The following is a 21680-nucleotide window of genomic DNA, read 5'->3' on the forward strand; positions in this document are numbered from 1 at the left end:
ACAAGAGCCTGCACCCTGAGAGTGTGAGTGTGAGCTTGAATCTTTGGGATTGTATGGCTGTGCGTGAGATGCAGCACATTTTGCGTGCATTGCTTGCATGCAGGCACTGAGGCTTGGGGCTGGGCTTGCAAGGGAACTGAGTGGGAATAGGGATGGCTCTTACATGCTAGGGACCTTTTCCACCAGAAATTCATAAATTTCACTCAACGCTTTTGTTGTCGTTCTCTCTCAATAGTGACATACAGGTAATGGAGACAATGCATAACAAGTTTCCATAGTTTATTTATTTTTAACTAACACTTAGATTCATTACAAAGTTCTTGTGCATGTGGCAACAGAGATTGAGAGGGGGAAAAAGGGCACAAAGGAGGATATTACAAGGTTCTTTTTTTAGATAATCTTTTTTTTTCTGTTTTACAGCTTAGAACATGTAAATATTCACACAACACCTAAGTATTCTTGATGTTGTTGGTATTTTCTTGATAATGAATAATCTATACTCTGTGTTTTGTACCATATCGTTTAGTTAAACCACTGTTATCTTATAAAAGTGCACATGTACAAGCAGCCCATTACAGAATAGTCTGTTGAGATTTCAGCCAGATAAAAATTGTTACTGCTGCTGTCTCCACACGGGAGGTGTGGGGCAGGGCGTGGGGCTGTGTGGGGTGCATGGGGCAGCAGGCTGAGGCTGGGTGCAGGGCTGGCAGGCTGGGCTCCCTTCCCTGTCTTGCGGAGAGCAGGAAGGTGTGCGTGGAGCTGGGGTGCCCAGCGGGGTGAGGTTCCCTGATGGCGGGACTACAGGGCCCTTGGGCTGCCTGCAGGCAGGTCCTGCCCTGCAGCATGGCAGACAGCGTCTCGCTGCTGTGGGGCATTGCAGAGCCAGGCCAGCATCTGGCCATGGCATTTGGGGTAGCACTGGGCATGTTGCTGTGTAAGCCGGGCAGGGGCATGTGTGGCTGTGATGGAGTTGAGCCGCTTCTGCTGGCTGCATTCAGGCCCTCAGAGTGGCAGGGACCAGCCACAGCCCAAGGTAATGTCACGAGCAGTGCTCTGGGCTCCTGCCTGCTGGCGCAGGAGATAAGAAGGAGCTGAGAGGGGAACAAACGAGCTGGCGCCGTCAGAGCCAGGATAGGATCGGTTGTGCCCTGCCCCAGTCTGCCTGCCTCCTCCCAGCACTGCACCCAGCGCTGCCAGCTTGGATGCTGGGACCTGCTGGTCCAGTTCTGCCCTTGACACTGGGGACAGAGGGGGCACAGCTGCCCCAGGGGCAGCAGAACTGTGGGGCGGGGATCCCCTCTGCAATGGCAGACCTGTCACAGGGGAGGCCATGGAGCTAAAACGAGCACAAAGAGTAAATTGCCATCCCACTCCTAAATGCAGCTGAGCTGCTGTAACTGTGACAACAGGCACAAGCGCTGGCTTCTGAGTGCCTTGGCTCCCATTGGTAGCGTAGGAAGGGGGAGTCAGCGCTGGCTTTGTGGAAGTCTCTCAAGGATCAGCCTAAACTTTTAGGGGATCAGGTGTCTGTGTCACTACTGAACAGCCAGGCTGCCCATCTTCTTGTGGGGAGCAGAGTGGATGGAGACTTTTGTAACCCAAGAAGCAGGTCGATGAGGAGGATCATCTATCATTAAATATTGAAAGATCTTCTTTGGCTGCGACGTATTCTTCACTCCCTGGCAGCAGCTCTGTGAGTTTATGATTCTGGATTTTGGATAAAGACTCGTTTGTGGCCGCACAAGTGACTTTGGAGGGGCATGGGGCTGTGCAGTGCCTGGGACGGTGCAGGAGGGACCACTGGTGCCTGTTCTCATCCCAGCACTTCCCCCCAGGCAGAGCTGGGCCTAGCTGAGCCGCTGGCACGTGTGCGTGGTGTTCACCCCACAAGCAGCCTCTTGCACCTCAACTTGCCATGAGCCTTTCAGTGTGGGGCTGGTGGTTGTGCTCCAGCCCAGCAGCATTTTGTATTTCAGCTGCTGCTTTGAGGTGCTGGTCCTTTGGAAGGAGGTGACTCTTTGGGCTGCAGTTTCATGCTAAGGTGGGTGGTTGTGTGAGCTCAAGAGCAGCAGAGAGACAGGGGTGGGTTTGGCAGTTGGCTGGGACTTGTTTGCACAGAGAAACCCGAAGTGCAGTTAGGTTTAGGGCTGTGTTTTTCCTCAGGACAGAACTGACTGGTCCTGGACTGTGTCACACCTCCTTACGGTCTCCCCAGCTAGGGACCACGGGGCTCCACCACCCTGGGCGAGGCTGGTCTGTGTGGCTGATTTAAGGAGTGGTTTAAACTTCCTGGTCTGGATCCTTCTGCTTTTTATAGACATCCTCAGGGGAGTGCAAAGAATGGCAGGAAGAGCAGCAGCCCCGTATGCGCTCAGCCCCAACGCTATTGTTCAGCGCTGGCTGGGGCCTTCCCCATGGGAAGCTCAGCGCAAGGCTCAGTGACCTCCTCACAGCCTGATGTAACATTTCCTGGCCTTGGTGGAAAGGGACTACAGCTCCCGGCATGCTGCGGGGATACAGGGCATCACGCTGGGGTTCGGGCTGCAGGACATACCCCTTTGTCGACACTCCTGCTCTTCCACTGGGTTGCAGATCCCTGGGGCTGTGACAAGAGCCTGCTAGGGCATGATGGTAGTGCTGTAGCTCGTCCTGCCTGCCTGCTGACCTCTTGCATGAGTCCTGCAGGCCCTTGGGGTGCCTGGAGCATCTGTGCTGCATCAGGCTGTGCTAGGCTGGGCTCTGGCACAGTGGCAGTTTGGCTGTGGGTATGGCCGGAGCAGTGGCTGGGCTTGGGCTTGCATGGAGATGTGCAGTGGTATCTGCTCGTGGCTCTTCATCTCCTGGCCCTGGGTTCGTGGCTGCCCACTGCTGGGGAAAGCTTTGCCTGCAGATCTTGTCTGGAGCAGCTGGAGCAGAAGATGTCAAGGATGACAAGGATGATGCGTCCTCAAGCATGCATGTGAGAGGGAATAAGCGGCATTGTCCCTCTGTGGGGCCAGGGCCCTGGGACATCTCAGCAGGCAGAAATGGGCAGGTCTTCTCTGCACGAACTCTGATCACAGGCATCTCTGTGAGTCCCACTTGCCATATCATAGCCCTATGGATGTCTCTCCATGCAGACACATTCCCACAGCCCTCCTGATGCAGGAATCTCCAGATGCTTCCCAGTTCCCAGTTCTGTCCTGGGGACAGTTTTACTTCTGCTAACTTCACTTCTGATCATGTCGTGCTCGTTAGACTGCTGGGGACCAGCTGCTGAGATCACTGTGAGCTCTCTTATCTTTGAAAGAGAAGAAGCTGAACGAAAAGCAGGAAGTCTGGACATTCACAGTAAGAGTCAAACTTGGACCGGTGAAAGGCAGAATTGCCATTTGTGAGCAAGAACAACAACAGGACAGCCTCCCTGGTGCTCTGAACAAGGTCCCTCTGGCTGCACAGGCAGCAGACTCCTCAGGGACTGGGAGGGCTCAGATACTGGCAATGTACAAGCTACAGTCTAAACACATTGCAGATCATCTGCATAATTTATTCCTCTGTGAAGAGTTTAATTTATCAGGTCCAATAATAAACTCATAAATCTCCTTTGCCTGTTATCAGGGTTGGGAGGAGATGCTCGTATTATAAGGATTTAATTTAGCTCCCGAGCTGCTTCCTGTGCAAACTGGTGCTTTGACATTACAGGATGCGTGCTCATGTGGCCAACATTGCACTGGGCCCTTGTCACAGGAGGACAGAAAGACAATGCTTGAATGGCTGGTGTCAGGACGAGTCCAGGAGGTGGTCATGCTGGCCTGGGTCTGTTGTGGAGGCTGGGTGGACAGATGAAGGTGCAGAGGATAGCTGGGAGGAAGAGCCGTCGTGCTGGAGATGGAACAAGATCCCTGTAAGTGCTGAGTACCGCTCTGCAGCTAGGAACAGCCCTCTGGGGCCAGCCCTGCTGTCCTAGCCCATCTCTGACTCTGCCCGAGGCAGCAGAGGAAGCAGCAGAGGCTCCCCGTGTTGAGAAGGTGGAGACCAGCTGCCTCCATGTGAGACTCGATCCTGCTCACCGTCAGCAGGCCTCGGTGGAGCCCTGCAGAATGGGGTTTCACATCCATGCCAGATTTCCTGCCACTGATTGAGTTGCTGGTGTCATTGCCCATAGAAACATCTAGACCTGGTTGGAAACTTGCAAAGCTCTGGTCCTCAAGGGCTTCCTGTGGCAGTGAGTTGCACTGTCTCATTATGGGTTTGTGACAGAACATTTCCTTTCTTAGCGCGAGGTTCCACTGTATTTTCCATTGCCCTTAAGCTGCAAGATGAAAAGAGCAGAAACGTTGTCTCCTTTCTGCAGACTGTTCAGGATGTTACAGCCTTTTATCTGGGTTCCTTCTTATTTGCCTCCTTTCTTAAGGCAGCCATCCCAGCTCTTTCCTTTCTCTTCTTATGACACTTTTCCTAGTCCCTTGGCCACTCTTGCCTCCTGTTTGAGTCCCCTTGCCTTTGCAGTTTCCTGGGGAGCCCTGGTACCCCCACTGCACCCAGGACAGCTGTTCAGGCGCTCATTCCCCAAGCACTCTGTTGCCTGTCTTGCTCCCAGCCATTGCCTGCAGTGCCGCAGTGTTCCTGGTCCCAGGGGAATGGTGGAAGAGTGCACGGAGTGCTTGGCTGGGTGCAAATGTGGAGCCCTGGGTCCCCAGCATAGCTACTTGGGCTGTGCCCTGGCTGGGTAAGCAGCAGCCTCAACCTGAGGCCTTGGTGTGGTCTTGCTGGAGAAGGCTCCCACAATCCAGACCGCTGCCTGTGGCTGGGTGGTGTGGTTAAGCACCTGTCCAACAGCCATGTGGACGCCCAGAGGGTGTGGAGCTGGGCCACCAGGTGTGACGGGTGTCGGCGTTGTGCTACCCTTGGTGACTCGTAGCCATGCTGTATAGCTCCAGCCCAAACCCACTGTGTCCCGGGGCTGAGGCTGCCCGGAGGCAGCAGGGTGAGTGAGGGCATGAGCTGCACAAAGTGCCTTTGGTGGGTGGGGAGCTCCTGCTCTGCAGCACCACACAACCCTTTGTCCAAGTGTCCTAATTGCAGCAAACGAGTCTCCCTGCAGTGTTGACAGCAGTGGTGCACAAGGGCTGGGGCTGCTGTGTGCCCTTGAGCCATGTTATGTGCTGCAGTGAGGGGTTTCAGATGGTACATGGTGGGCGGGAGGCTGTGTAGTGTCACCCCTCTGGCCCCAAGCCCTGCAAGTCTGGGCTCATCCAGGTTTGATGTTCCTATGGGCACGGCAGTCCACTGCCTCAGCATCTGCCTGTCCCAGCCTTGGTATTCCCAGTGCTCAGGGATGGGAGAGAAGCTTCTTTCACTGCGGCCGATGCATGTCCAAGCAGGACACGTGCGTGCCCTGTGCTGCTTTGTTTAGGTCTGACATAAGCTGCTGCAGTAGGTTTCCTCTGTTTTAGCAGCACAGGTGTCCCGTGAGCTTTTCTCAGGAGAGAGGTCAGCAGGGTGGTAACAGCTATGTCCGGAGCATCGTGTGAAGGCCGCGTGGTGACCTCAGCAGCGTCACTTTACAGAGGCACACAATAGCCGCTGAGTTTTCCAGGTGAATCGCAGTGCCTGTGGTACCTCTGCCAGTTGAATGGAATACATCTTGTAAAATGCTGAAAGCCTGGTGGCACCCAGCTGCCTGCGTGGTGCACCACGCGTGCTCTGCAAAAATGGGATCCTTGCTGCGGCCCCTTCCCCCCCCACAGCACCTTGCACTTGCCGACACCAGCTGCAGCACAACAAGCGTACTCCGAGAAATCCCAAGTCATACATTTTTAATTTTCTACAACAGAGCAGCCATTTCAGCCACTCACCCAGAAAGGATCTTTAATGAGAAACAAGGATAGAGAGCATGCACATTTCCAGCACACAGGAGAGCAGAGGCACTATGGAAACACTCTGCTCTCTCCTGGCTGCCTGTCACTGTTCTGAGTTTAGCCTGGTGAACTTCCTTCCTGATCTTGTGAAGGTAGGCTCTGCAGGTGCCTTGGGGCTGGTGCCTGAAAAAGAGGAGCTGGCTCTTGGCATAGCTGGTGTTGGTCTGGAGCCAGCCCCTGCTCTCAGGCTCAGTCCTGCTGAGGAGTGGGAGAGGCATGTGGGAGGGAGTCCTGCTGACCCACGGCTGTGCCAGCTCCCTGCTCTCCTGCCCGTGGTTTTCAGGAAGTTGCATTGCCCTCAGACACAACTTTGCCCCATGCTGCGTTGTCAGCAGCGATGTGGAGCTGCCGGTCCCTTAGCCTGCCTGGGTGTGGAGGGAGCCCCTCAGGTCCCCTGCTGGCGATGTGGGCAGGAGGCCGGGGCAGGGCAGCTCCAGTGCAGCAGGGCAGTGGGCATTGCTGCAAGCCGTGGATGACGCTGCTGCTCTCCCTGCTGTCCTGTGGATTTGCTCTGGGATGCTCCTGTTCCCTGACTCAGGTCCTAGGAGGGTCTCCACATCTCCCTGCTGTCCTGAGGCTGCACCAGCTCTCCCTGGGCAGACATAGGTGTAGCGTGCTTGGGGCCTTTCATGGGGTGCATTGCACTGATAATGTCCTTGCTGTCTGTTATCTGCAGGTTGATGAAGAGGGAGTGCTGTGACCCTGTGCCCGTGACAGTTGTTTCAGGTAAATGCTGTTTTTTTCTTCCCTTTCTGCCTTTGGAAATGCCCTGGGCCTCCCAGCAGGAGGTGAGGCTGGTGAGGGCCCTGCTGCCTCTGCCTGGGAGGGCATGACCTGTCTGGGGCACTGGGGATGGAGACCTGGCCAGTGCTCTTGAGCAGCAGCATGGAGGACTTGAGGGCAAAAATGGGGCTTTTGAGGGCTGGAAAAGGATGGAGGGTGTCAGACTGAAGGGAACAGGGTGCATTCAGGCAGGTTGTAAATGATGCAGAAGCAGTTATGAGTCAGGAGTAGGTCATCACATCATAAATGTGCCTTGAGGAGATATCAAAAGGAAAAGACAAGGGGAGAAAGGGTCCGCCCAGACCCTTCCCTCTGGGATCCAGCACGCCATCTCTCACAGAATCCTCCCAGGTCCATCCAGCTGAGATATAGCATCACTGACTGGGGCAAGTACCACTGGTCTTGGAGGACAGGAGGCTCCTGGTCATCTCACTGTTGTGAGTGCTTCTTCCAGCCCTGGCTACTCAGATGCTGACTCATGCAATGGGGCTTTTTCCTGCCCTGCCTAAGGAAGCTGAACCCTTTGCAAGCGCTGCCTGTCCCCATAGCTGATGTGGCTGGTGTGGGATCATGTCACCCCACAGCTGTGTCTGAACTGGGTGCTGTGTGCATGCTGTGCTACAGGGCAGGACAAGATCTCAGTGGGAGCTCTGGGGGACTATGCAGTGTGCTCTGAAGGGCATTTTCTTTGGACACACAGAGAAATTTAGGCTTTTGGTGCTGCTTCCATGGCTGCTGTCAGGCTGACATGAGGGAGGCTGCAGAGCCATGGTGTGAGGCCAGCCAGCACCATGTGTGCATGGCTAACCTGCAGCACCACTGCTGATGGGTGCCAGAACTCCTGTCCCTTAGGAGAATCAAAGCAGTGGTGGATGCCCCTACCCCAGGATGCCAGGACAAGAGTCAGGGGTGCATGCTTCCTCCCAGGGCACTGAATGGATGCGGGCAGGGAAGGGATGTAGCCGTGTCTTATTGTGACTGTGGTAGGGCAAGAACTTGGCACAGAGCTATATAAGGACAGACAGAGCTACACCAGGGACAGGGAGGCACTAGAGAAAGCACAGGGAGGAGTGCTGGGGAGCCCATGGCTGGTGGAAATGTAGCTTGAGCTGTAAGACCCAGCTGGGAAAAGGCAGGGGAGAGATGTCCTTTAGGAATGGAAGACAGCAAATGACAAGTATCTGCTCGTGGTCTGGGGCTGACTCTCTCCATTCTTTGCTTGGCAAGAGACCCAATTTCCTGCCCTGGTCTCTGCCCTGCCCCTCCTGTTTGCTCCTCTGAGCAGCCTTCTCCCTCCCGTCTCCCATGGGGTCTCTTAGTGGCCGGCAAGGACCCCAGCGCCAACTAGGCACAGCACCAGCTGGTTCCTGCCACTGGAGGGTCTGGTGGATGCTGTTTCTGTGCACTGGGTGTGCACACCTGGAGTGCGTCCCTGAGGGTGTGTTCCCACCTACTGCTCACCATGCACCAGTGCAAGAAGTGCTGGGGCTTGCAGGGGAGCCCGACTCCAGCTTCTGCCCCTGTCTCCTGCCAGCCCCATTCACTGCAGGTATTTGCCGTGCACACATCCCAGAAGTCCTGCCCTGGGGAAGGGGCGAACTGAGAATTGCAGGACTCCAGTGCACGCACAGGCCCCATGGACACCTCTGTGGGGCTGGGGCTCAAGAACTGCCAGGCTCACCCAGCCCTCTTGCCCTGTGCACTTGGCAGGCTGAGCTGTGGCGTGCAGCCTGCAATGTGTAGGCTTCAGTGTAAAGGTTTGGAAACCAGAGGATGAGACAAAGGAAAAGTAAAATACTAAGGCACAAGAATACTGAGGTGCTTTTTCTGAGCATGGGTCTGGCTTCAGCGGGCTCTTTCACAGACTGCAGCTTCATTCCAGGACCCCTACAACATCACCTTGTAAATCCTGCAGCTAATTCAGGCTGCCTGTGCAGGGCTGCCTGTGCTGCGTGGGCTGAGCTGCGTGGGCTGTGCTGCGTGTTTCCGTGCAGGGGTGGGCTGTGCTGCATGGGCTGTGCTGCGTGGGCCACACTACGTGCTTCCGTACAGGGGAGTTGCTGTGCCATGCCATGCTATGTCGTGCTGTGACGTGCTGTGCTGCACCGCGCCGTGCTGTGCTGTGCTGCGCTGTGCCGCGCTGTGCCGTGCTATGCAGTGCCGTGCTACACTGTGCTAAGCCATGCTGTGCTGGGTGGCTCAAGGCTGGGGAGTGGCTGTGCCCTGAGTGGTGCTTTCCAGAAAAGCTGTAGGGCTGTGCCAGTTGCCTAAGCATTGGCTGCCTATGCAGGGCAGGTGCAGCCTTGAAATGTGTGCAGTGGGCTTGAATTGTGCTTTTATTGAGAGGTGGACATTTTTCCAAGCTGTTCTTTTACTGGCTTGTGAGTTCAATGAAGTCAGTCCTTCCTGCTCCAAGAGTGCATCCACAACTTGCTGGGCCCAAAGCTGAATGCTGTGGCAGCATCATTTCTGAACGCTTCCAACAGATTGCTCCACAGAAGGCAGCACTCTCACTTGGACAAAATTCCTCCTCCTTGCTCAGCAGCAACACAGCAGATTCCAGTGGGAGCAGGGCCCTGTGGAGCTGGGCTCGGCCAAGGCGAACCCCATTGCAGGGCTTTGTTCCTAACCCTAAAGGAGCAAATTGTCCTCCCCAGCTACAGCAGGAGCCCATGCCTGGGGGACGCAGGGAGGCTGCCGTTGAGCCTGGAGTCTGGCTCAGTCCTGCCTGGATCTGTCCTGGCATGGCTGCCTGGCCAGCTGCTGCTGGCTCCTGTGAGTGCAGCAGCTCTGCCCTGCACTGCTCTGAAGGGTGGGATGGGGCTGGAGGCAGGGATGTGGGGAGGGGAGGATGCCAAGGAGGCGATTAGCTTCTCAGTCCCAGACAAACAGATGGAGGCAGCGTTATCCTATTACCAGAGCTAAGCAGGAGAAGGCGAGTAGTGAGTGCAGGCTGACTGATCAGTGCGCACGCCGGGCTCCTGCAGAGGCAGGATGCTTTTCTGGGGTGGAATCCTCCCCGACACTGGCTCTGGCTCTGGATAGCGGCTGCACCTGGGCAGCACGGAGTCCCTGGAAACAGGTCAGGTACACCCCCCATCCCAGACATGGGTGCAGCACCTCCAGCCCTGCGCCCTGCAATCTGCCTCTGGGGCCTGGAGTGTCAGTGGGGGTGGGCAGGACACCAGCAAGTGTGGGGCACCAGTGCAGCGTGGGGCTGTGCTGGGGCTAGGCCCAGGCCATCACTGGTGAGGCTGAGCCAGGGGGATCGTGATGGGCCTCCCCAGTGGCAGTGACGGGAGGGTGGGTCAGTCCTGCTAGCCGTGGGGCTGTCCAGGTTGCTTCAGGGATTGTGTAATTCCTGGAGGTTCTTGGTTTTCTTGTTTCCCATTGCCTTGTGCTGCTCCTGAGCTGGAGCCAGGAGAGTGGAGATTGCAACAGGTACAGGGCAGCTGGGGTGTCTGTGCAGCCCTACGTCTGTGCCTGCAGGGCAGGGCAGTGCTCGATGGCGAGCTGGCTCAGCCTGGTCCGTGGCATTGCCCACGCGCCCAGGGACTGGGTGTTTTGCCTGGCTGCACAGCCATGGGTCTGTGCTGCTGCCCACTCTGCAGGGATGCAGAGGTGCTTGCTGAGATGAGGGTGCTAGGTGTGGGGACCTAACACTCAGATTTACTTGTCCTTGGGCTGTACCACCTTTGTGGGCTGTGTTTATGTGCAGTTGTGCCCAGGGGTGGTGTGGGAAGATGGAGGGAACAGCTGCATTTTCTGACAGCCTGTCTGTGGTGGGTCAGGCACTGGGGTCTTGTCCCTCTCAGCTGCGTCCTCACATGAATCCAACCCAGGCATTTTCCTCTTCTGCATCGGGGGGCTGTGTGTGTGGGGTTGGTCCTTATGCTCTTGGCTCTGCCCGAGGAGCTGGTGAAGGCTCAGCGACTTGTGGGACAGGAGGAGACACTGCTCTGTCCAGTGCACACCTCCAGGCAAAGTCGTCTGTGGCCAGACTGGTCCAGAGGTCTCTGCAAGGCTCTGACTCCCTGCTCTGGTTGCGAGGGTGATTTCCAGGTGTTCCCATCATTTTGAGGGTGGTGCAGTGCCACCAGTGGGGCTCTTGGCACACAGGTCCGTCCCCGGCCCTGCTGGTGCTGTGCAGCTGCGTGACCTGCAGGCTGGGCGGGCAGCAGGCTGCTGTGTGGGTGCAGGATCAGGGGACCCCGACCGGGGTGCACAGGGCCCTGCACGTGTTCGTGAGAGCGTGTAGCTGTGGTTACCAAGGTGACTGTGTTAAGTGATGTTCCTATGGCTACGCACCGCTGGTGCTTGGAGTTACTGCATGGGGGGAAGGAGGGGCAAAACCCCCAGGATGCCGGTGTTTCTGGGTGAGGCTGTTCTCATTGCAGCAGTTGCCTGGCTCCAGCTCCAGAAGTGCCTTCCTGTGACGACTGTCACACACCAGGGGCTCTGTTGGGCTCTGCAGACCTGGAGGGCCCAGGGCTGTACTGGCTGTGTACTGCCTATGCCCAGCTCTGTGCCCAGCAGGGAAGCAGACACCCCCTTGGGATGGGCTTGGAGCAGACTCTGCATGGGGAGGGGGCTCTGGGGACACCTTCCCTGTTTGAGCAGCAGCCACTGCATCCCTGGTGCCCTGCGTGAGCAGTGCCAGCTCCCATGAGTTGCCCTCGTGGCACAGAGAGCCCGCAGATTCCAGCTGCATTACAGGGCAGTAGGTTCTGCAGGCTTTGAGGTCTTCAGCCACTGCCGCCCTCCTTCAGGCTCTGTCCCTCCCTTAGGTCAGGGACATCCCATGTGTGCCACAGGGACAGGCTGGGGCGCTGCGCCTGTGATGCCGACTGAGCACATGCTGCACTGCAAAAGGTGAGGGCGGCCAGGGAGGAAAGACAGCAGCCCCTGATGCTTTGCCGGGAACTGGGACAGATGTGGAAGGGGGCTGTGGGACAGGAAACAATGGGGACGTGCCCCATCTCCTCTGATGGGGAAAAGCTTGGGGAGAGCAGTCGGAGAGGGAGAGGTCACATCTGGGAGGTGGTTCTCCCCGCTGTATTATCCGGGGCTGAGCCAGGCTAGGGGGGCTCAAGCAACTGTCGTCACGTAGGCTCTCTCCTGGTGGTGCTGGCCATGGCTGGGGCAGCTGCTTACATCCTGCTGCTGCTGTGGGAACCTGGAGTCCTGCACAGAGACATTCTTCCTGAGGCTGTCAATGGTTCAGAGCCCAAGGATTGAGTCTGGGATGCCCCAAACCTCAAACTGCCTAAGGTTTAGCTGCTCTTATGACAGACCTGGACCTAGCTGGCTCAAAGAGGGTGGGGAAGTAGCCAGGGTGCAAGCAGCAGACTGTGGAGATATGTACTCGTGACGCAAGCCTGGATTTCAGAGACCACACAGAGGCATGGACAAAGGTTTTGGTGCCTCTCTATGTGCATGTGGCAGGGGACAGCAGGACAGCTATTAGGGACAATGTTTGGGAGCCATGGCACCGAAGCCTCTTGCCCAAGGGCTCTGCAGAAGGGATCCCCTGTGAATTGCCACCTCCAGGCACTGCAGCTGCCTCCAACACCCACACAACCGTGCAAGGACAGTTCAGAGGTTCCCCTGCCCTGTGCTGGACACTAAGGCACAGGTGAGCTCCGGTGTTCCTGGGCATGCACTGCTTTGGTGCCAGATGCTGCTCCTTTTCTTTCTGCTCCTCACTGGGGTCTGTACCACAATGCTGTTGCCCTGGGAAAGCCAGCACTGGTGCAGCAGGTCCAATCCCAGTTGTTGCGGGAGTCGCCCTTTAATCATCTGCACATCCCCAGTGACCCAGTAACCCTGGCAGGCTGAGAGAAGGAAAATCAATTGGCAGTAGAATTACCCATTGAGCCCTGTAGGACACAGGCCATAGGCAGGCTGATCAATGAGCGTTGCTCCCCGTGCCCTCTCCCCTCTGCCCTCTCCCTTCTCTCATTAAATCCGTGCATCTTAATACTCCATCTGGGGCCACTGCAAGCATATACTGTGCTCCTGTCACCCAGCCAGGTACTCTCCCTTGCTCAGCTCCCTGGAGTGAAGACCTCTCTCTGCTCCTTCTGGCGGCTGTCCCCGTCTTGTGCAGGTTGGCCTTCTGCTCTTGGTGCAGGAGATGCCATGAGAGCTCTCTTGGATGTGCTGTCACCCCTTTGCTGGGCACAGGTGAAGAGCAAGCCCTAGTAGGCGAGGGCAGGGTGGCCAGCACTCCTCTGCTGTGCTGGAGACTGTGGCGACAGGTCAGAGGGGCTGTGATGGCATTGACCTCCCTGCCAGCTCTGCCGGTGAGGTAGATGGGAGCTGCACCCAGCAAGGGAGCACGGCTAGGTTTGCCACCCCACTTTGACCTGCCCGCCAGCGAGGGAGGGAGCAAGCAGCCCTCCCAGCTGGTGTGCAAAGCCACTGCTGGGACAAAGCACCTGCATGGCGCTGATCCTGCACATGCTGTAGCCCAGCATGGGGTGGGCGCGGATGCAGCCCAGCCTGTCACAACACGGACTGAGGATGGGGCTGCATCCAGTGCCTGCCCCTGCCCACATGGGGCGGGGACGCGCTGGTGCCTGGGTCATTGTTGGAGGACATGGGCAACAGCGGTGAAGGAAGAGGCTGAGCTGGTGCAGGCTGCTTTGTGCTGCCTGTCATGCGCGACTGGGACGGAGCCATGGCAAAGAGCCCGTGCCCAGGCAAGCCATGAGGACGGCTCTGGCTCTGCTGTGCCCTGCATCTGGGCAGGCCCTGGGCACAGCAGCAGGTGACCAACCCAGGGTGGCCTGTGGGAGCCCCAGCACCCTGCACAACGTGCTGCGCTCAGCCCTGCAGTGGGGTTGAGCAGCGCTGTACCCCCTGGCCCCATCCCCCCCTGTGGAGGCCAAGCCTTCCGCAGCGCTTGCGGCCATCGACCGCACGCTCCAGCTGCAGCTGCAGCCGCCCCTGGTAAATCAGTAACTAGCTTGTGTGAGCGAACGGCACTGCCTGTCCCATGGGCATCGCCAGCCAGGCGCAAGCGGACGCTCCCCAGTTCTTTGAGGTGAGGGCTGACTCGCTGCGGTGGTGTGGGAGGGCTGGGCTCTGAGCAGGGCTCTTAAAGGTGACCTCGGGCTCCCCAGCTCTGCGGGGACTCAGGGGTGATGAGGCGTGCAGGCGCCGGGGCTGGGTTTGGTACTGCTGCAGGAGCGGAGCCGGGAGAGCTGTGGCGGCTGCTGGAGCTGGTGCCAGCCGCGGGCTTTGGAGGGGCGAGCGTAGCCTGGGGCTCTGCGGCTGTGCCATGGATCTGGCAGGGCAGGGGGAGTGCGGATGGACCTGCTGCCCTGTTCCCAGTGCAGGTGGGTGGATGTGCTGCCCTGTCCCTAGAGCAGCTCTCTGGGTGCTAACCTGAAGTGTGTACCTGTTGGGCCTTCTACAAGAAGCTCTCCCCTGCAACTGTGACAGCCCCAAGGCGTGGGGCCTCTTCCCAGCGCTCCCAGCAGTGATAGCACTGTGTGCTCCTCTCCACACCCACCAAGTAGTGATCCCCTGGCAGGACACTGGGTCTCCCCCTAGCTCCTGCTTGCAATGGTGGTGCCCCCACCCACAAACCCTGTGCTGCAATGGGGGCCCTGGAGCACCAGGACCTGGTACAGGCTGTGCCCTGGTGTGTGGCTGTGGGGCACAGCTGGAGTGTGCATGTCTCTCCCATAGACCAGCACCAAGAAGTCCCCAGTCCCTGGGATGCTGCATGAGCTATCGCTCCTGCCATCTCCCCCAGGAAAGTGGCATTTGTGCTAGAAAGCAGCATCTGCAGCCTCCTGTGATATGCCCCAGGCACAGGCAAGCCTAGGGACATGGTGAGCCAGGTGCTCCATACGTGTCGTATCTCTGAGACATGTCTGCCTATTCCTCTAAGGGCCAGGCCTGCAGGAATCACAGTGTTGCTGGGCATGAGAGTGGAGGTGAAGCCTGAGCAGTGCTGAAAGCCTTGCTGTGCATGGGAAAGCAGGCCCTGGAATGGGAGGAAATTTAACTATGATTCAGCCAGGGGGAGCCTGCCCATCCCAGGCAGGCCTCATTGCTAGCTACAGTAGACTGGTGTTTGCAGGTTTCTGCCAGTCGGTTTGGCTGGGCAGAAGTTAATTCCTTCAGGTGTCTGGCCATGATTCCTGGATGGCCAACAAGCCCTGCAGAGGAAGGCTCAGGTGGTTCCACTTTGTGCCCGTGCTGAGATGTGTAAGTGCTCCCTTGGTGTGGAGAGGTAGCTGCTGATGCTGTTGAGGTGTCAGCTGCTATTATCCTGGTTTCGCTTCTTGCGCTCCCTAGCACACTGTTTGAATCTGTGGGACTGCTGCATGGGCCGGAGCTGAGACCTCTCTGTGGTGCATGGGGGGGTGACAACGGCTTTGAAGCCCAGCAAGGCATGAGCCATGCAGAGGGCTCCTTTGGAGGTGCATTGCTTTGTGTCCCTGAGTGTGACTCCAGCCAGTGACTGGTGCAGTCCCTGGGACTGGGACCCCACATGTGCTGGGGCCCCTCATGAATCTGCCATTGTCCCAAGTGCTGCAGCCCCGTGTCTCTGGGTTAGGGGTCTGCCATGCAAGAGGAGACCGCATAAGCAGCACTTTTTTAGCCTGCAAACAGGCTAAAGTTGTAGTGTGGCTCGAGTTGCTGTCTGTGATGTATATAAATACTTGCATAAACAGGGGAGGGGAGAAGAGCTGTGCAGGCTAGCAGACAATGCTGACGCAGGAATAGGGTAAACTAGCCATGCTTGTGTGGGCTAGAAATTAGGCCATTGCTAACCATAACAGCAATGAAAGGTCTGAAACAGCTTTCCAGGAAGAGGAGAGAAGGTGAGAGGAGGCCTGGAGGAAAGCGTTTGGAAAGAGGGTTTCAGAGTTGGTGCCAGTGTGTGCCAGCCCTAGCCCTGAGGACAGGGAGAGCCCTCCCTCAGCCTAGCACTGGGCAGCTGTGGCCCTGCAGGGAGCTGGGCTCTTGTCCCAGGCTGCAGGACCTGGTGCTGACTGACAGCGGGCCTGGGTCTTTGCAGCCCTCCCTGGGCTCCTCTGGCAACCACTGCTCACCCTGCCAGCTGGGCGGGGGGACAGCAACTGCCCGGCTCCCTGGAGGTGCCACTGGAGCAGCCCATTGCCCCATCCCAGGAGCGGTCTGGGCTGCACCCCCTGCTGTCCTGTGCCCTGTTTTCCCCTTCCTGCCCTTCCCATGCCCTGAGGCCGCTTGTTTTCTTCAGCCCTTGCTGGGTCCCACTGCTGTGCCAAGGCTGGGCATTCTCCAGGGCCCTCCTTGGCGAGCAAGGGTGATGCAGGGGGCCAGAGCTCTTGGGGGAGTAACAGTGACAACGTCAGAGCGGTGCTCAGCAGCACGGCCTGGGAGAGTCCCTGTGGCACGGTTGCCCTTGGTGGTGGGATGTGTAAGTGGTGGCAGGGGCGGTACTTCAGATTGTGACATTGGGAGTGATGGAGAGGGGCTGGTGATTAGGGAACACTGTTCCTCTCAGGAAAAGAGGTGAAGGTAGCTGTACTTCACAACCTCTTGTCGGGGCTGTTGCAGAGTATTTGGGAGTCCAAATAAAAGGCTCTGTTCCGAACGTCATCTTTGGTGCTCCTGCTGACACGTGGGAAGCTCTACTATGCTGGTGAGGAGTGACTTTCTTTGACAGAAGCATTACTGATTTGTTCCTGTCACTATAAAATCTTCCTGGAAGATTTTATAACTCTCTTTGATGATTTTTCATCAATTTTTCCTGGTGTTGGAATAAGACTCTTCGGATTATAATTTCTAAGATACTCAATTTATATCTTTTTTTCAAGATAAGTGATTTTTTTTTTTTCGGCAGAGAAGTTGATTTAATAAGAGAAAATGAATGTGAATGACTCTGCAAGTCTGTAATGGAGTTCAGGGGTGGGGGTGGCCAACACATTTTTCCAGTCATTCACAGTTGTATCTGAAACATCATTGGGAACTAATGAGGTACCAGAAGATTGGAATAAAAAGCAAGAATAATCCTGACAATTACCATCTGGAGCATTTAATTTCTCCCTCTATTGAAATAACAAGACAGAAAAAGAGGAAAGAAATAAAATAATTGAACAGCAATAATCGAACAGAGCTATAGCAGCGAATGACAGGCACTGGCTGAGATGAGTACTGCTGCAGGGCAGGTGGAGGGAGATTTGCCACTGAGGGGCCACAAGCTGGAGCTGCTTGCTCTGTGTTCAGCCCTTGTCTGCATTCAGGCCTGACGGAGCTGCTGGCAGAGCCCGTCCATCCCCTGCGTGCATCTGGTGATGCATTGCCCTGCTGCTGGCTGCTGGCCGCTGGCCTCAGGAGCAGCCCCTCCGCTTGCCCATCCTGACCCTGCAGGTGGCACAGCCTCCTCTGTGCAGACCGGTGTCCCCCAGCCCCACTTCCCCTGCCGCAGATACCAAGGTCTCGGGCACTGTCTCTGGGCTGTTTGTGGGTTGTGCCAATTCCACCATGAGTCTGCAGGGTCCCTATCCCTGCTGCTGCTTGGTGCCTGTCCCGCCTGGGACTTACGCTGCGGGGCACTGAGCTCTGCCGGGGCCAGCCATGCCCTGCATCTCCTGGCCCTGCAGTGTCCCCTGCGCTGGGCAGCAAGCGTGTGGGGACAGGCCAGCCCCCGGGGCTCTCCCCAAGGACCGAGACGCTGCACAGGAGTGGGGCTGCTGGTGCCCAACCAGGAGCAGTGCCGTGGACCCATGCTTGCATGGTTGTAGGTTTCTCCTCCTGGCCTCCAGCTGCTCCTCAGTGCTTCTGCCACGTGCAGCCACAGCTGCTGGCTTCCCAGCTCTGGCTTCTCTGCTTCCTGCTCTGCCCTTTGTTCCACAGATAGTTTTGCCTGCTCCCTTCCTGGCCACTCTTACTCCTTTGTCTTCTGAGCTGCCAGAGATCTCAGCTGGGGCTTGCTTCTCGGCTGCTTGTGACTCACGGCCATTTCATCCACTTCCTCCCCTTGGTAGCCCCACCTTGTCCCCTGTGACCCTGATTCAAGGCTGAAGAGCCTAGCCTGGAGCCCTTCGCTTTTGCATTTTCTGCTGAAAAGCCTTTGTCCCAGACCCGTGCTCTGCTCAGTGCTGGCATTTTCTCCAAAGCTCTGCCGTTTCAACGTGCCTTTACCCAGGGCCTGGACAGACCCCAGATGGGGAGCACGGGTGCTTTCCAGCACTCCAGCCTCTCCTCTTGTCCCAGTTCCCTGCCAGGGTGCTGTTCCCAGGCCACAGGGAGCACACAGCAGGAGAGGTGCTGTTGCATAGGCAGTCCCCCTTGTGACGTTTTAGGCTTTCTGTGGTGCTGGGCAAGAACGTATTGTCACACCTTAGAAAGGGGCTGGTTAGGGATGACTGAAACTTATGTTACTGTGTGCTCCCATGCAGGTGCACAGGCTTGACCCATGCCAGGGCAACATTGGGAGTCCAGGGGTGAGGGGAGCCGTGACTGCAAGGGAAGCTGCTGACCCTCTGCTCCTTGCCCTGGCAGGCAGCAGCGTACAGTCAGGACCTGCAGATCTCTTGCACAGGTGTGCAGGTGTGGGAAGGAAAGGAGGAGCTCAGAGACTGGCCAGTTGCTCCTGAGATGCTCTTGTTTGTCATCATCAACCCATGATTTCAGTTTTGGGGTTAGTGCCATGGAGTTGCACGGGTCTGCAGATGCAGCCTTCTCTGTCTGTCTTGCTTTCTCTACTGGTGCAGGACATTCGCAGCAGATGCTGCTCCATCTGGGAGAGTTGCTTGAGGCCAGGCTGCCTGTCAAGAGTCAGGCTCTCCCTGATGCCTGCCTTGTTGCAGTCCCTTGGCCTCAGGGTGGGAGGGCTGAAGGAAGCACCATTAGTCATTTCCTGGACAGATCCAGGCCATACCGTAAATCTCTCCAGCTCTCAGTGGTTTGGGGGCTATTTCTGTTTGAGGATTGTCATGTAGATTAAAGCTTTGAATCCCGGCCAGTGATGGACCGGACATAGCCCCATGCACAGTCCTGCAGAGCTCAGCCCAGCATCCCATCTGCTCTTGGCAGGACAGTTGCTGGCCTGTCCCTGCCTGGGAGCAAGGACTTGACCTGCCAGGCAGGCAGGGTCCTCCTGTCTCTAGTTCTCACTGGCAGGCGGACTGGCAAAAATAGCAGCCTGTGGCAGTGGCCAGTCGTGTCTGCTCTGTGAGCTGGAGCTAACAGTAGCTGTGCCTGCCACCACTCCACCATGTGCACGTGCTTCTCTGACCGAGGCAGGTTCCTGGGGGGGAACTGGCCATCCATCCTCCCACTCCCAAAACCTTGGCACGAGGTCAATGGCACAAGAATCCTGTTGTCCAAACACAGACCAGTTTGGGGAGCCCCTGGCAGATGGCCCCTGTTCACTGCCTGATGAGCTGGTGGAGATGCTGCTGGAGGCTGGACCCCAAGGGCCAATCTGGCTGTTGGCGGGTGTGCACAGCCACATCGTGAGTGGTGACAGCCCCTGAGCAGGAGTCTCGGAGACCTCAGAGAGTGCAGCATTTAAGCACCTGCAGGATGAAGTTTGCAGGGCAAGAACCAAGACCTTTCCCTATAAAACCCTGAGATGGGCAAAGTGCGGAGCCCTCCATGAGTTGCAGCTGCTTGTATTGCTGATGTCCAGCCTCCCTCATGACTCCCCGCTTGAAGATGCGGAAAGAGCCAGGCAGGCCCTCCAGATACGCTGCGCTCTGGGGCCTGGGCAGGGTGTGTGGTGGTAGTTGGCCCCTGCTGGGAGGAGGCCGCCTGTGGGGATCCCTGCGTGGGGTGGGGCATCTCTGTAGGGTCCCTGAGATGGGGATTCCCACGTAAGGTGGGGGTGGTCCTATGCAAGGCCCTTGGCATGAAGATCCATGTTGGGGGGATGCCCCCATGAGGTCCCTGCAGTGGAGCTACCTGTGGGAGGGGGTGAGTCTGCAAGATTCCTGCGTGGTGGGTTGGGGGTTCCCCGGTACAAGTGTCCTTTAATAGGTCCCCGAGGGGGTGCCTGTGTGGAGCGTGGGGCTCTTCTGCAAGGTCCCTGACACAAGGATTATTGTTGGGGGTGTCCCCACACGATTCCTGCATGGTGGGGTTGGTTCCCCAGCGAGGGCCTCTAGATGGGACTCCCTGTGTGGGATGGGTGCGGGTCCCTGCATGGGGTGCCTGTGTGTGGTGTGGGGGTCCCCGCTGGGAGCCCTGTCGGGGGGCCCACGAGGTCCCTTTGCGGAGGTTGGGGTGCTCTGGTGGAGGGTCCGTGGGGGCGGGGGGCGCGAGGTCCCTCCGGGGGTGCCCTCGTGGTCCCCGCCGGCCGCGCTCACCGCTCGTCTCCCGCAGGGCCCCCGGTGCCGGTGCCGGCCGCGCCGCACGGAGCATGCCTCTGAGCCCCGCCGGCAGCAAGCATGAGAGCCCGGAGTCGCCGCCGCCAGAGCCGCCGCCGCCGCCGGAGCGACAGCCCCGCGCCGCCGGGGAGCCGGGCGCCGGCCTGCGGGAGGAGACGCGGCTCGACCCGGCCCGGGGCCCCGGCGGGCCCCGCTCCCCCAAGCTGGCGGCCCCGGCGCGCATGGAGGAGCCCGCGCCCGGCGCCATCGTCGTCCGCATCGGCATCCCCGACCTCCAGCAGACGGTGAGTGCGCGCCCGGCCCCGACCCGCGCCCCGACCGGCCCCGGCCCCGGCCCCGGCCCCGGCCCCGGCCCCGACTCCCAGCCCAGCGCCGACCGGCGAGAGCCGCCGCCTCCGCGCCCCGGCGCCGCCCGGCACCGCCCGGCAAACTTCGCTCTGCCGCGGGCGGGGGCTTGGCCGGCCACGGCTCCGGCAGGACGGCTCCCCGTGGCCCGGCTCCCCGTGGCCCGGCTCCCCGCCGCCCCTGCTGCCGGTGCCCCGCAGAGCCCCCGCTCCCGGTGTCCCGCGGCCGGACTGCGGCGCTGCCTCTCGGGGCCCATCCCCGCCGGGGCGCTCCGGAGCGCCCGGGGCCGGTAGCGCAGCGGGGACGGGCTGCGCTGTGCCGCCTGCCCGGGCGTGGGGGCACCGGGGCTGGGGGTAGAGCGGGGCGCAGCGCAGGAGGCTTCAGCACCAGCACCGGTACCTGTACCGGCACCGGCTCCAGAACCGGCTCTGGCTCTGGCACCGCTACTGGCTGGGTGCCGCGGGAGCGTGGAGCTGCAGCGCAGCGCTGGGCAAGGTGATGGCTGCTGGTGAGCCAGCGGTGCGGGCGGTGTGCGTGTGCAGCGGGGCCGCAAGCCAGGTGTGAGCGTGCATGAGTGGCGAATGGACGTAGATGTGACCGCGGCAGGTTTGAGGTGTCCAGCCTGGGTGCAGTGCAGCCATGGTGTGTGCTGGGTGCCCCAGTGTGGGCACAGCGGTGCAGTGGTGACGGTGCCGCAGGCGGGACATGTGTCTGTTGCTCGCCAGGAGCCGATGTGTGACACAGGAGGGCACTGGGCATTGCGGCATGTCAGCTGGGGTGGCTGTGAAGTGGAGCAGCACGTGGGGCGCAGGCGGTAGTTGGCACGCAGCACATTTGGTGTCCGGCAGGCAGTGTGCTGTGGGGAGCGGCTGTGACTGACCAGGGCGGTGTTGGGGTCACCTGGGGGCAAGTGCTTGGAGGCCGAGTCTGGTCAGGGCAGGAAGAAAGTTCACTGAAGGACTGCAATATCCATGGTTCTGATGAAGGGTGCTTGTTAGGGTGCTGTGCTGAGAGCAGTAGCTTGCCTGGGAAGGGATGGGCTGGGAGGTGCAGGGAGCCCGAGCTCAGGGTTGAGATGCTGTGGGCAGGAGAAGGGTGTCCTTGGGGGTGAGGCTGGGGGAGGTAAGGAGGCAGAGGGGACTGGGGCAAGCAGAGCATTGCTGCATGGGTGTGCAGGTTACTAAGGGATGTGAGACCGCTCCTGTTTGGTGGGGAGAGTCCCCTTTTGGAGAGCAGTGTGGGGGTCCTGCCTGGAGCCGGAGGGGCAGCAGCAGGGGCCAAGAAGCTCATGAGAGAACGGTGGTGTTGTGGCTGG

General features: G+C 58.6%; 1 protein-coding gene across 10 annotated transcripts in view; it reads left to right on the top strand.

Annotated features, from left to right (window-relative positions):
• The window catches only part of SHANK3 (SH3 and multiple ankyrin repeat domains 3), a 389687-nt gene that overhangs the window by 3944 nt on the left and 364063 nt on the right, over positions 1-21680 (top strand). For 9 of the 10 annotated variants that reach the window (XM_083835493.1, XM_083835500.1, XM_083835499.1 and 6 more), the window contains exons 2-3: positions 6577-6626; positions 20016-20304. In XM_083835493.1, the coding sequence (XP_083691619.1) occupies positions 20053-20304 (252 nt within the window). In that variant the 5' untranslated portion in view covers positions 6577-6626; positions 20016-20052. Of the gene's footprint in view, positions 1-5182; positions 5579-6576; positions 6627-20015; positions 20305-21680 lie in introns of those variants that run through there. The other variant, XM_083835496.1, reaches the window with a different exon arrangement.

The sequence above is a fragment of the Anser anser genome (assembly GCF_964211835.1).
Source record: "Anser anser genome assembly, chromosome: 1".
Classification (NCBI taxonomy): domain Eukaryota; kingdom Metazoa; phylum Chordata; class Aves; order Anseriformes; family Anatidae; genus Anser; species Anser anser.